This window comes from Elephas maximus, chromosome 1 (genome assembly GCF_024166365.1).
Source record: "Elephas maximus indicus isolate mEleMax1 chromosome 1, mEleMax1 primary haplotype, whole genome shotgun sequence".
Lineage (NCBI taxonomy): Eukaryota > Metazoa > Chordata > Mammalia > Proboscidea > Elephantidae > Elephas > Elephas maximus.
In genome coordinates this window covers 173,261,781-173,277,174 of record NC_064819.1, presented here as the reverse complement: position 1 = coordinate 173,277,174, position 15,394 = coordinate 173,261,781, and the positions used below count along the sequence as shown (strand labels likewise).

Below are 15,394 nucleotides of genomic sequence, written 5' to 3'. Positions count from 1 at the left end.
ATAATTCCTTAAATGCAAGTGACTGAATCGATAAGGAGAACGTACATCCCAAATAAATAGGTCCCTTCCCGATCATTTGTTTCTCTGAACTGCCCACTGCCCAAACAGACAGCCAGACCCTGAGCTCAAAGCACACACATTCATCACCCCGCAGCAGCAGTCAGCAGAACACAATGTGGCTGATGCAATCTGACACTGTGGTTAATGTTAAAAGGGAGCGTGCCTTTTAGATGGATTGGATAATTACCGGCAGTTCAGATGAGAAAAACTTGATTTAAGTGTAGAGCATTAGCTATCACCAGAGAGATGTCCAGAGATTTACTGTGTCTGAAAATTAACATTCAAGCATATATGTCAATAGCCCTGGGTATTGATTCCTGCGTAACCAGATTCAGGCCTATGGAAAATCCCACCTCTTCTGCTCTCATCAAAGAAATGTTGAATACCGGTTTGGGCTTGACATTGTTTGGGGTTTTGTTCATCTCTTCACATTTAATCTAAAATATCTGCTGTTATTCAGAATTTGAAGTCTATTCTGGGTAATGGGCTAAAATTATTCCTCCTTTCCCCCCACAATCTCCCAAAACATAGCCCATTAGAAACAGAAGTGGTTGCTATTCCTTTGTCTCAGGACAAACTGGTTTGCTCCATTCTGTTCATACTCCAGGGTTTCTCCAGAGCCTGGCACTCACTTTAAACTGACCTTCATCACACTTCGTTGGCCAGAACCTTCCTGCTTTACCAACACCCCAAATGTGTTTCAAAGGAGTAACACTTTACCCTTCCTCTGCTATTGCTTGTCACAGGTTCTTATTTGTAGCACCTCATCAATATTCCATTCCATATTTCAAAATACCAGAGAACAAGAAAACAGTTGGGATTTGTTGTTTTTTCCCCAGAGCTTGCTAAAGACGCCTCTGTTTCCTGTGACCGACAGGGAACTCAGCCCCTGGCTTGCAGGCTAAAGTCTTGGGAGGAAAAGGCCACCCTATGTGAAAGACAGTGGGTGGGCATACGGCACAGTTCCAGTGGACTTTGCAGAACCAAGGCAATCATCCTGCAGGCCAGGTGCAGGTGGATCAACCCAACAGGCTCACTACGCCAGATGGAAACAAGGTGAATCCACAGAAGAACCTTGTGCTCTCTGGGAGCACTTACTGTGGACCAAGGATATTCTCAAGCAACTGGAAAAAATGGGTTTATGGCCTGAGCTTCAGGCAATCAGGGGACATTAATTGCGAGTAATTTCTTAATGTCCTTCTCCAAACCTTCATGAATGATAGCCATTTCACAAGTTAAATCTTACAGGTGTTAAAAAGAAAACAGGTTAATCATTGGATTGACGGGGCAATGGTAACACATTTCTTCTGCGCTGCTAGGTTCTATAATTCAGTCTGAAACCAAGACATCTTTCCCAGGATATATTCAAGTTTAATAAAAAGACCAATAGTCTATGTCTAAATAAAATGTAGTTCCAAATAATGCAATGGTACATGTTAATTTGCAATGGGCTCTTCCAAAAGAGACCTCTTTCTAGGAAATCTATATACATACTACATATCCAGGGATATAGTTTGAAAGTACTAAAAGAAATGCTTATTTAACACAATATTCATCTCAATAGTTATGTTACTATTACAATAATTGTTAGGATATCTCAATGGTATCATTTGAAAATGTTTCTGTCTATATAATCTTTTTACTTTTAATGCATCCTTACTGCTTATCCATCTAGGTTTCTTTGAGCTATGGTCTACAACATTTTGATATTGAAGAAGTATTTCTATCTATTCTTGTTTCAAATTATGGCAAAACTAGCATAAGAAGGCAAAAATTTGGTGTCCTTTGGTGTACTTAGGAATTTGTGGTTGTTACCAAATAATCATCAATGCTACTAATCCATAAAAGAACAGTATAAACTTGAGATCTGAACAAGGAAAGAAAACAATCATCCCTTACGTTGCCTGCCTTGGCCATTTCTCCTAAGTTTTGGTTTCCTACTTGATTTTTGGACATTACTTTAGACAACAGAATATTTTCCATGCAAAAAGAAAAAAGATCATTTAGAATAAAATATTAAGAGATTTTTGGAAACGACCAAACCTTTTGTGGTCTTATTTATGTCTCTCATTTTTAGAGAGATAATGGTTACAAGGCATCACTCCCTTAGGAAGGAAATTTGTAAGTGTCTGTTATTGTGCAAAGTAGAACTAGTATTAGCAGGTTAGACTAAATGTTTCAGCATCTCTTGCAAAACCATTAAGAAGTCTCTGTGACTTTCCAACTCCTAAGCGAACTACTAGCCTAGAAATCTTCTCAAGTCCTTTTCTACTTGTGGCTTCAAAAAGGGGCTGGGAAAAGAGTGAGCTATTAGTCTCCTGAAAAGTCTCTGGTGCATTAAATAATGAGATTGACATCCCATTTTTCGTTCGATGTCCATTGGCTAAAAAGTATGGTTACTTTTGTCATCTACTGTTTCAAAAACTTTTGAGTTAGCAATTGAGCCTTTGTGGGATCAGGATTCTACATAATATAATTACGAATTAATACTATTCACTTTCTAGAGCCAACATCCCCAAATGTGTAAGCTAGTAGTTGGATTCCTTAACTGGATACAGCCCCTACAGCAAAGTGTTTAGTAGAAGCACTTTGAAGAAACCCTACATACTTGTAGCAATCCAAACAACTCTTCAAATAAAAATTTAAATTCAGTTTAAAAATATAACCTTCATGCTGTATATGGTTAACTTGGCTCCGATCCATCCCATCTTACTTCATGGCGCCAGGGTTTATGAAAGACTCATGGGACATCTTTAACCTATCTCCATTCAACAGACACAGAGCCCAGAGAGGAAAGAAGTTTTGATAAGCAAATTAAATTTAAAGAGCCAATTTTCAGTAGGCCTTCATGTTGAGAACTGGGCTCTTTTTGTCCTTGTTTTTAGCAGCAAATCAATTCCTGTGTATATACCCAAGCATTTGTGAAGAGGATAGCAGGGGAACCAGAGGCACGGCTGTCCAATTTACAGTCACAAATGCAGGTGTTGCTCAGACACAAAGCAGAGGTCAGCTGAATACCACTCCTAATTAGCTACCTTTTCTACCAGGATCTTTGTAAAGTTATGCATGCAATCTGGGTTCAACTTCAAGACCATTTTTAGATCCCAGCATGTTATACAGCAAGAAACGGGGCTGTCATAAAGCATAGTTAATTTTACATGTTTTTTTTTAATCCACATTATACCTAAGGCAAAATTGTGTTCTGCACAGACATTATTCGCTGTTTTCCATCCACTTCTAAATATTTAAAAGTATACAATCTTGTCTGAAAAAAAAATTTTTTTTACTGTAGGAATGGGAATAATTTTGCCCTTTTTCTAAGATTAAGACAGACCACAATCTTAATAATGAGGACTAAAACCAGTAAGGCATTGTTAGATGATACAAGAAGAGAAGCAAGCAGCTATCTGCTATTGTCCTTAGTGGGGAACACCCTGGGGCTTATAATAGCAGTTCTTAGAAATGGCAGGATGGAGACTGGTATCTAATACAATCCATTAGGAAACCCAAACCCTAAATGAAATGACCACAAAATCCTATCAGTTAACAGAAATGCAGCAGCTGTACATGTTTATTGTAATACAATATAATACTGGTGAAGAGATAACATTTTTAGAATTAAAAAAAAAAAAATGAATCCAGCAGTTGATGTGACCAGTTTATTTCTCTATTTGAAAAATGAGAACTTTGGCAGAGCTTTGAAATACATAAATAAGCATGAAGATTGCAGGGAAGACAGGTATTGTATGTACACTGATGGGCTACTGGGATCAGTAGGTAATGTCATGGGCTAAACATAAAACCACTGCAACTCCCAGGTTTGGCAAGATATTCAAAGACCTATCCCAATATCTTTTTGTGGGAAGAGAAACATAATGGTCCTCCTCCCCCTGCTGATTTTACTACTGTAAGTATTCCAAATACTAATTCTTATTTTGGATCTCAGTTATCCACTTTGCAAAAATGTATGCTACAGAAGTTTAAATTCAGTTTGACCTTAAACTTTTTAACAATGTAACAAATGCTAATCATGAGCACAGGGCATTGCTTCAAAGCCTGCCAAACCAAAACCAAACTCACTTCCATCAAGTCAATTCCGACTCATAGCAACCCAGAGTAGAAATGCCCTGTCGGCTTTCCAAGGAGTGGCTGGCGGATTCAAACTGCTGATCTTTTTGGTTAGCAGCTGAGCTCTTAACCACCAGGGGCTCCCTTCAAAGGTTTACTAAAGTAAAATCGCTTTGCAAAGTGTAACATGTTATCATCAGGATTGTGACAAATTCATCTTGCTTGATTTTATTCACTACAGGTAGCCCATCAAGAGTCAGACCCATAAACCTTCAGAATTATAGAAAGACAAAAACTCCTGTTCTATAGTCATCTTCTGGAATGGAATGGAAAGTATTTGGTTGTGGTACATAGGGCTTTGAAGAAGAAAGCACTGGGTTCACTCCTGTAATTGTTACCCCAGTGCTCAGAATTCACGAGAGATCCAGGGTCTTGGAGATCATTTTAATCCTCCCATATTAAAACAAAATGTGTCTCCTGTGCCTTGCTGTTCCGCCCTCCACCCTAGCCTCACGGGCCCCTCCCAAGGGAAAGTGAACTCCACTGCTGGCTGTTCCAAAAGAATTCCAAACAATTTCCTTACTTGCCTTTCTGTTCCAGTGAAGATTATGAGCCTAATTCTTAGAGGCTGCTACTACAATTCCACCCCCCTGAATTCTGTAGCCTAATTCTTCCGGCATTATGTTTTTTTGGCAGAATGATGTGACCCAAATTTGCAGGAGAGAATTTGCTGCAACAGTGCTTCCTGCAATGCAGTGAGCCCATGATTAGCATTTCAGGATGCAAATATCAGATGTAAAAAATAATAATAATAGTTTGCTCCAAGAAAGGACAGATTTTGATCTTGTATTATGGAAATGGGAATGCTTAGCAAAATATGGATGATTTTAGTAATTAAGGAAGCTTTACAGATCAAAGGAAAATAATCAAGGGCTAGCTGTTTGTTTCAGTAAATGGTGGTTTAATGCTATAGCCGTTCCTGAAGTTTAAAAAATTAGTTGTGATATGTGCGTGGGGGTACATCTGTGATTATAAAAACATCATGCATTCCATTTCCCATAAATGGTGGTTAATAATCTTCTAAATGGACATTTTCAGACCTGAGATGTCTTAAAAAAAAAAAAAACCTCTGACGAGGGCTGTTCCTGTGTTCATCCACCATGCTTCTCACAAATGCTTGCTTGGCTGTATGAGCAATCTTGGTTCATGTATTCGTTGTTTCACCTTTTCTCAAAACCAGTCGATTTTAACATGACTATAAGGTGTCAAGAGACTCTTGACTAGAATTTGTGGGTCAGATTTTGGAAAGAGCAGGAGCGATATTCCCACTGGGATTAAGTATTCAACTGAGGGCACTAAAGCTTTCTGGCCATGCTCATGTGGCTAGTTTCTTGTCCTTTATGAGAAATCTCTACCACTTATCTTCCATGTACTCTAGTCTGTACGCTTTACTGCTGGAGAGACACTGTCACTTAGGGTACCAGCTGTGATCACCGTGTCCTCACCAGATTCATTCACCCTCTCAGAATTCAAACACCAAGCCAAGAGAAACTGAAGAATAGGTTACACGTTAGAAGAGGGAGGTGGGGTACTTATTCCAAAAGGTTACGTATGACAGAGAAAGGGAATAGGCAAAAGAAAAAGAGTAAAAGTGTAAAACTAAACATGTGCAGCGTGTTCCGTTAGAAGCTAAAAGACACGTGCACACGCGGTTTGGTGAGGCCTGGGTAGGCTGCCTCTCTACGGTGCTCTTACCTTATTTCTCTTGAAGTAGGCTCGTCGGCAGGCCGCAAAGCACTTCTCGCTGCAGAAGCTTTTCACCTCACTTCCCATACTCAGGGAATAGCGCTTGATTCCCACTTTCTGGCACCAGGCACACATTATTTGTACATTTGACACATCATCTTCTATAATAAAAGTATAAGAAAAATGTTCATATCAGAAGCAAACATCCCTTCAAACTCAGACATACCCTGAACCTGACAGAACCTATTGAGGTCTTATTTTAGCTTCTGTACCTCCCTACTTTCTGACCCAGTAGGAGAGCCAGCTCTTGAGGGGGAAGCCTCCGTGTTTTGTTTTTCCTCCTAAGTTTCCAAGGGACATCATTTACTTAAAAACCAGAGCATCACTACAAAGTGAAAGGGTGGGGTTTCCTAGGGCTTCTTAACCTGGTTAAAATATTCAATCTGCCTGGTTAACCAGCCCCAGTTCTAAGGAAGCCTGTAAAAGGACCCATTTCTTCAAAGTCCTGCTGAAAGCCTATAGGGTCTACAAGGGGTGGGACACCCAGTGCTAACCTCTAAATGTGATGATGCCTAGTATGAAGTTTGATGGGCAGGAGTTGGGCTCAGTCATGGCATGTGCCCTATAATTGTTAAATGATACAGGGTGTTGTTTGCTTCTGAAATATAACAATCCCAAAGTGATGTGTTTAGTCCAAGAAGGAAAGATGTGAGTGGGCAGATTCTGGCGATGGAAAGAGATGAGCCAGGCTCACTGAGTAGTCTCCTATGTCACAGCCTTCCTGCGCTGGTCTCCTAATGGAGGCACAGGTCTGACTTAAATTCTCCTCCATGTGATGTGGCTTGTAGTCCCAGGACGAAGGAGTGGTAATTGGGGTGTCAGCCATGAGACCCAAGGTCACACAGCTGCCCAGATCATTCTCAGCCAGACTGGTGACCTTCCCAGCTCCTCTGGGACTCATCACCCAGGTCGTTGGGATGTTCAGAATGGTTCTAGGTTGTATGCAAATATTTTCAATATTTAAAATTCTGTATTTCTTTTCCATTGTATGAAAAGAAAACAGACTTAACTAGCACAACAAGCTCATGATATCACAAATATTACTGCTTAAAACAAAGGTTGGCTTTTAAGGCTTTTAAAGTGAGTCAATTAATAAAATATATTGAGTAAACCATAGCGTGGATGGTAAGAGGATACAAAAAAAAAAAATTGTAATGGTGATATCCAAATGACTAAAGTGTGGGAAACACTGAGAACTCTGAGGGCCCAGGGGTGAAAAAGGAGCCTTTAAATAGAGGCCTAAGAAATATTTCCTTGCTGTCTCCTGGGGCTTTTGCTATATTTTGAATTTTTCCATCCTTCCAATTGACAATGTGTGTGTATGACTGATTGCCACTATTAGCCACATCTCTTTTTCCTTTATAGATTTTTTTTTTTTTTTGGTACTAACCCAGACTCATGCTCCAGACATGAATGGTAATCACAAAATCCCCAACAAGCTCTGGTACAGTGTTATCTGATTTCTGAATAAAATCCCCCAAAGACTAATTGCTAAGCAAAGCCTGGTCCCTGAGTTGTTGACATATTCATGGTTCACAGAGTCTGTCATGCAATCATTCCATTTCCAGGGAAAGATTTGGTTTGAGGCAGTGCGATCATCAGCCTGCAAAATTAGAAGCAAACTGATTTGTAGTGCAGTGATACAGCTCTTTCCCCCTGAGCATCATCACTCAGAACTGTGTGCAGGATTGTATTTACCTTAATGGAATAAATATTGTCATTTTAATGACACCCATTTTATTTCACAAATTATGTACTGTGATTTATTGTTAATTATCAAATGAGACAGTGTAAAAATGACCTTTCATTTTAATAAAATGTTTTTTGAAAATATAACTTTCTTTAGATAGAACCATAACATTCATTCAAATTTCATATAATCATGCATTTTATAATTTACTCTATTCCAAGGAAGCTTTTATTTCTATTTTATACAATTGCTACCATGGCACCTGTCTATGTATAGACATTCTATAGGGCATGAGAAATTAACAAAGCTCTATAATTTGCTTAGAATATGGAGAAGTTTTTAAAATTAGATTAGAAATAGTATATCTTGTAAATAACCATCTGTAATTACTACATGAACTAGTACTGTCTAATAGTTTCTGATAAGTTGCCTTAAAATCTTAAATTCCTGAAAAAGGAGGTAATACAGCAGAGTGCTCACAAATGGTCTGTTGGCAATAAGCTTGATTCTGGTGAAATCTGTAAGGAAAAAACATTTTTTACGGGGGAAATCACTTCTTGGCCCCACAGTTCAATGAGGAGACCCCACTTCCTAAGGAGCCACTTTAGATCATGTATTGGGATCCCCTCGTTGTTTCATCATTAAATATTCTTATTTGGGAAACAAAACATAAGATTTTCAAGCCCTAGATCTTTAATTATCATGAACTCAAAGCTAGAAGGCCAGGCACTTCGCCTGCTGCTCTGGCCTGCAGGGATGATGTTTGGGGGCAAAAGGCAGCTCGGAGGACTTTCTCATGCTTGACTCCATCAGCACCAGACAGACCCACTGGTCATTTCTAAATGGGAAGCAAGGATAATTTCTTAAATAGACCTAACAAATAAACAAAAAGTAGAATTTTAAAAACAGATTATTTTTTATAAGTCATTCTTACTACAAAGTAACAATCTGGGAAGATGAGACAAAAGAATTGTGCACTTTTGTGTCTGGCAGTTGGAAAACGCTGAGAAGGGTGGTTGGCATCTGTCTTGTTAAATAATTCAGCATTCCCATCCTTTTTTTTGTAAAATTCCATTTCATAAAGGCAAATACTTTGGAAAACGTCCATTAGATTTCTTCTTTTCTGTCATCAAACTGTTACCAATAGCTAATGATCCAAGGAAGAGTCTGATAAGTGGATTATCCCCAAAATTGAAGAAAACATTTTCAGATATCTCAGTATCCTAGTCTTATGAAAGTCATTTATATTCATGTTATATTTAAGAAACGAAGAAAGAACTGTAATTATCTAAATTAATTTTGGCAGCCAAAACATAGCTGAAATTCTCTCCCCAGCCTCGAGATGGTGTCTCCATCTTAAACAGCAAGACCACACCCCTAGAAAAGTGTGCCTTTCTTCAGTGCTTCAAGCCAAAAGGGTAAGTCCATTTCAACATGCACATCTTACTCTACCTGAAACCTGGGAGCAACATGTACACTTTCCAAACCAAATTCGTTGCTGTTGAGTTGATTCCAACTCATAGCGACCCTATAGGGTCAGAGTAGAACTGTCCCGTAGGATTTACAAGGAGTAGCTGGTGAATTCAAAACTGCTGACCTTTTGGTTAGCAGCTACAGCTCTTAACCACTATGCTACCAGGGCTTTACTTTGGCCAAATAGAAGATCCAAGCATGTTAGCTTTTCTAACTTCATCTGCTTAAGATTGTTTTTATTTTATTTTTATTTTTTAATAATTTTTATTGTGCTTTAAGTGAAAGTTTACAAATCAAGTCAGTCTCTCACATAAAAACTTATATATACCTTGCTACATACTCACAATTACTCTCCCCCTGAGACAGCCAGTTGCTCTCTCCCTCCACTCTCTCTTTTCGTGTCCATTTCCCCATCTTCTAACTCCCAACATCCTCTCATCTTCCCTCCAGGCAGGAGATGCCAACATAGTCTCAAGTGTCCACCTGATCCAAGAACCTCACTCCTCCCTAGCATCCCTCTCCAACCCACTGTCCAGTCCAATCCATGTCTGAAGAGTTGGCTTCAGGAATGGTTCCTGTCCTGGGCCAACAGAAGGTCTGGGAGCCATGACCACTGGGGTCCTTCCAGTCTCAGTTAGACCATTAAGTCTGGTCTTTTTATGAGAATTTGGGGTCTGCATCCCACTGTTCTCCTGCTCCCTCAGGGGTTCTCTGTTGTGTTCCCTGTCAAGATTGTTTTTATTTTTAAGAAATAGTTCCTCAAACTGGAAAAACTCTGGAGTTCCCATCCTATATTTAGGCTAACAGTTTGTGCAATTAAAGACTAGAGGATACTTCAAAGACAATTCACAGAATATCCTTTTCCTTACAGCCATTAGACTGTGTATTTTTCATAATGAACAATGCAACAACAAACACAAAATGTTTCTACATTAAATCACATTCCAAAAGAGAACAGTTTGTATAACATGATAAAATTTTCATATGATAATATCACATAAATATGCATCAGTCAAAATATGCATGTTTCAGTTAATCCTGAAAAGTCTGTACCACCTCTTTAGAATTTAATTAAGCAGAATGTTTGAGGGCATTTTCTTTCCAGCCTAATGTTCAAAGAGCTATAGAACATTTTTCTACTTTAAATCCCAGAAGGGGGAGTTTAGATTAATTACTCTGAAATGAAATCAAAATTGTATTTATTTATTATAGTGCACAAAAGTATGAGACCAAGCATTTCTGGAATGCCTTACTGATGTTGTTTGAGAAATTGCCTTATCTGGTGACTTAAAAATAACTTTAGGTATTGGTCACTGATTGTCCAGGGTGTATTTGGATTGGCCAGGAATATACATATTAGCTTACCTGACCAGAGCTCAAAGAAAATCAGGACGGTCTTAATGGACCCCAAACAATTAAACTTTAGATTTATCAACTTTGTAATTTTCATAGAAGCCTCATTACTGAGGAAAAATTCTGAAAGTACTGGCTGTTGATGTCTACCTCCTCCAACAGTTTCTAGCATCCACACGACCAGATAATCATTTTGATCTCTAAATTACATTTCAGACAATTTTCCAGGCAGTCTGAGGTGACTCCTGTGTGTTTCCCGCACCATAAAACAAAGTTATGGCATTGGCAGCACTCTTTTAATCTCTCTGTTGGAGCGTTGAAAAATGGAATAAAGACATAGTCTGAAAAGCAGTCAAACTGGGGTTAAAGTTTGCTTTCTTTGCAGCCCTTCTTGGAATTTATTCAATTTGACTTTGGGGCAGTCCAATTTAAAAATCTACTTAGTCTTCCAGAAGCTTCTGTACAATCTCCTATGTTCTAGAAGTAAATTTACAAGAAGACCCAGAGAAAACCTGGGCCATTGAGCCAAAAGGAAAATAATCATGGCTAGCCATTATTTAGTAGGTTCCAGGCACAGTACAAAATTCTTTAAATCCATCATTTAATCTTAATCTCAACTGCCACTCTCAATGCAGAAACTAACATTATCCCCATCAAGCAGATGGAGAGACTGAGGTTTGGAGGTTAAGTAACTTGCTTCAAATCACACAGTGAGTACGTACCAAAGCCCAGATAAAGTCCAGGCCATCTGACTCCAGAACCCATGATCTTGACCACTACACCTTAGAGATCACAGGCTTTCTCAAATGAGTGCAATTACACACCATCCACACAGATTTCTCTCCATAAAGAGGATAAAAACTGTCTCAGATTCTGCCACTCACCCAGCACTGTGCTCTGTGACACCTTAATAGACAAAGAAAACGGAATAAAAAATGTCAAAATGTCTTTAAGAAGAAAGCTGAAGTGTTAATCAGTATTTGCTGATTTATTTAAAAAAAAAAAAAAAAAGTTAAAGGCCTGCAGAGCAAGCCTTTACTTTTATATGACTATGAAATGGGGATTTGCTGCAAACATCCCATCTGAACTTGCACCAGCAAGTACAACTTAAACTTTAAATGTTAAGACAGACTAGTAATATTTGGATCCCAGAAAGCAGTTATTCTACCCATAGAAGTAATATTCTCACCACCCTTCTCTCTGTAAGGAGGGGAGATCACATCAGAACATAAATAAGGTAGCTTTCCATGTGGGTAGAGCAGGAGACCACCTACATCTGTAATTTCAAGCGTGCCAATAAGAATATTCTACCTTCAAAAAATAATCCCTCAACTGCTCACGAGTAGATTAAAATCTACCATTATAGGGTCATTTCTTTAGCTAAATGTTTCTTATGTCCCATTAAAATACAAATCCCCTGAAAGCAGTGAGGTTCAATACACACCCGTAAATAATGACTTATGCTTTAGAATGAGTGATTCTTTCTGAAGAACTTCTCACAGGAAGTGAGTAGATGGGCTGAGGAAGACAAAAAGCACCATGGGAACAGAGGATGAAGTTCCAGTGAGAAAGATGGAGGGTGGAGATGGGAGAGGCTGGGGTTCAAGAAGCCTTTAGTCACTATTTCGCTTATGTCCAGCCCTTGACATGGACTATAGCAACCTGAGGGCTGCCAAGTGAAGGCAGAGTAGACAGGAAAAAAAAAACACCATCACAGCACACTGTAGCACAGAGTCAAATCAAATTATTTTCAGAGTGGCTTTTAGATATGATTATAAAGCACAGCAGTTAAGAGCTCAGCTGCTAATCAAAAGGTCAGCAGTTCAAATCCATCAGCTGCCCCTTGGAAACCCTATGGGGCAGTTCTACTCTGTCCTATAGGGTCGCTATGAGTCGGAGTCAACTCAACAGCAATGGGTTTAGTTTTTTGGTATGAAGCATGGTAGAAGTTGAAGAGATCGAGAGGAATGCAATATAGCTAGGGATTTCTAGGAAAGAAAAGCAACAGGGAGATCCACTTAGTATGACAGTCTCAAGGGGGTGTTTTTTTTCCTTTTTTTTTTTTTTTAAAGCAAATGAGGTAATGAATGTACACTGCTTTATAAACCTAAGTCACGGCTATTTTGAATGACAGTGAGGTGGAGTCCAGAGAGAGGGAGACAGAGGACATTGGCAAAAGTGTTAACACTACTCCCTTAGCTGTGTGATGTGGGCAAGTCACTCACAGGGATATTAATGCCCACTCTAACTATAGCTGTGATGAGGTTCAAATGAGAGAATGAATGCATATTATATATGCAAATATGTCTTCCTTAGAATTAGTGGCAATTACAGCCACAAGAAAAGGCTAGGTGTCAGCTGTGTGCAATCTAGAGAGGACGATGACCAGGCACCAGCCTCTTCAATCACATCCCCACCCATGGATGACATCTGTAGAACCACTATCTTTGAAAACAAAGAACCTAGTAATTGGTTAAATTTCACTAACTCAGACTATTTAAGAGTAAAGCCATTAAATTTAATAAAAGCCTCACTTACAGTTATTCTTTTTAAAAATTACTTAATTTGAATTAATAGTTGACAAGGTGTAGCCAAATATATCACTGAACTGCCAGGTATTCAGCAATTAATAGATGGGAGTTCTTTGTAATTATTACATCAAGTATCCACATATGGGTAGATCCCTCTTAGTGCCTGAGAAGTTTGCTCTTTTAGAAGAATTACAGTAAAAAGTAAAAATGTCAGCCACCCTGGTAACTGAATTATCAAAAATTCTCAAATAGTAGAGTCTGAATTAATATAATTTTATTGTACTTAAGAACTGCCAACCTTTTGGTTAGCAGACGTAGCTCTTAACCACTATGCCACCAGGGTTTCCATTAAAAGGACAGATGCAATTAAATGATAAAGGTTACACACAACTGTATGATTCTTTGTAGTATCTAAAATTATCCCTACTTTTCTTTTGAAAATAGTATCATTTAAAGTGATTGCAATAATTTAAACAGCCTACCCCCTCTAACTAGAACAGTAGTTAACCCTGAAATGAAATCTAAATCTCCATACATAAATTAAAAATTGGTTCCAGTAAGTAAAAGGAATCAGCACTTTTTGTACAAAATTACTTATCATACAAAATCCAAATGATAGAATTTAAAATAAATTTTCTAACCAATTTCTAATGTATATGTGTGTGTGTGGGTATGTGTTGTAGTTGTTGTTGGGTGCTATCGAGCCAATTCTGACAATTCTATGGCAAAGCAGAACTGCCTCACAGGGTTTTCTGGGCTGTAATCTTTACAGAAACAGATCGCCAGGAGCCGCTGGGTGGGCTCAAACCACCAACATTTTAGTTAGCAGCCAAGCATTTAACAATTGTGCCACCAGGGCTATATATATAAAACATATATTTGTAAAGGATTTGATTCCAGAAAGAAGTAAACATTGACATGCAAGTCCCAGTAGTAGGTCTAGACCGCTGAGTTGAGTAAGACATGGCCCTGTTCCCAAGAGAAAAGACCGAAAGGTGTGGAAATCATCATATGAGAGACAGAAAGGCAGAATGCAGTGAGAGGTTCAGAGAGTAGTTCGAGCCCAGAGAGCATAGCACTGAGTTGGGTCTTGAAGGATCTGGAGGGGAGAAAGTTCAAGAGGAGAGAAAGGACAAAAGGAATGGTAGGAGTCAGGGAGTGGCAGGAAGGCCAGGGGTGGAAAGGAGTCCTGAAGTCATCCCGTTTGGCCAAGATTGTGTGCAGGGAAAAGCAAGAGACTAGACTGGAAAGGCAGATAGGGTCTGAACAAAGAGTCCGTTGAATGCTGTTTTGCTAAGGGTAGGGGTTCACCTTTATTTCAGATGTAATAAGGAGCCCAAGAATGTTTCTTAGTAGGATATGACAAGATCAGAACTGTACTGAGAAACCTTATTCCAAAGGAGTGGATCAGAATTCAGAAAAATTGGAATCTAGAAGCCCACAAAGAAGCCTCAGTGAGCAACTTGAGAGCAGGGTCCAAGTCTCAATCACCTTTGTGTGTTGGGTGTCTGGCACATAACAGTGCTCAAACATGTTGAATGAATGGACAGATGAAGGAACGCAGCATGCATGCATTCAGTGGAAAGGGGATGAAGTTCTGAACCTAAAGAATGACAATGGAAATAAAAAGGTGAGAACAGATTTAAGAGTGAGATTAAACCAATTACCAAAATGTAGGAATATGATCCAGAAACAATTCAAATTTCATACCAGGGGAGGGTCCAAAGAGTTCTTTGTGGAAATTAATTCTGGAGTCAAGTTCAAACTAATTTGTTTTACTTCCAGAGTCCCTTCCTCACTTAGTTTTCCAGTAATCAAAGAAAAAAAGAGAAAAGGGGGAGAGGAGAGATCCCATAAAGTCACAAAATACAGTAATTCTCCTTTGAAAACAATACCGAACTTGGATTCTTGAACATGACACTATTAAGCTCACGTACCTTGGGCTCCCTGGCATTAGTTAGAATATCTTCCTATGGTTTCACCGATTTGTCAGTGAAGAGGGTTCTTTTAAATCTAGTAGGCAACCTCACCTCCACTTTTCAGTATTCACTGTCGAAAGTCTGTCTTTCCTACCTACTCACCCTAAGAAACAGGAATAATAAAAAAAAAAGAAACCAAACCCATTGCCGATGAGTTGATTCTGACTCATAGCAACCCTATCGGACAGGGTAAAACTGCCCCACAGGGTTTCCAAGGAACACCTGGGGGATTCAAACTGCTGACCTTTTGGTTAGGAAAGGAAAAAGGTAGAATTTAAGAGTAAAGAAAACCCAGTGTCCTCGCTGCAGTGTCTCCCAAAGCACATTCCACAGAACACAGTGATCCCATGGCTGTGGTTTCTAAACAGGATTCCATGGTCAAATACGTCTGGGAAACACTGGGTTAAACAAAGTTAAACAAGAGGCTCTTTACT

General features: G+C 39.0%; 1 protein-coding gene across 2 annotated transcripts in view; it reads right to left on the bottom strand.

Moving 5' to 3' along the window:
- SOBP (sine oculis binding protein homolog) overlaps positions 1-15,394 on the bottom strand; it is a 188,371-nt gene that overhangs the window by 128,270 nt on the left and 44,707 nt on the right. For both annotated transcript variants that reach the window (XM_049895212.1, XM_049895289.1), the window contains exon 4: positions 5,884-6,035. In XM_049895212.1, coding sequence (XP_049751169.1) covers positions 5,884-6,035 — 152 coding nt within the window. The remainder of the gene's footprint in view (positions 1-5,883; positions 6,036-15,394) is intronic.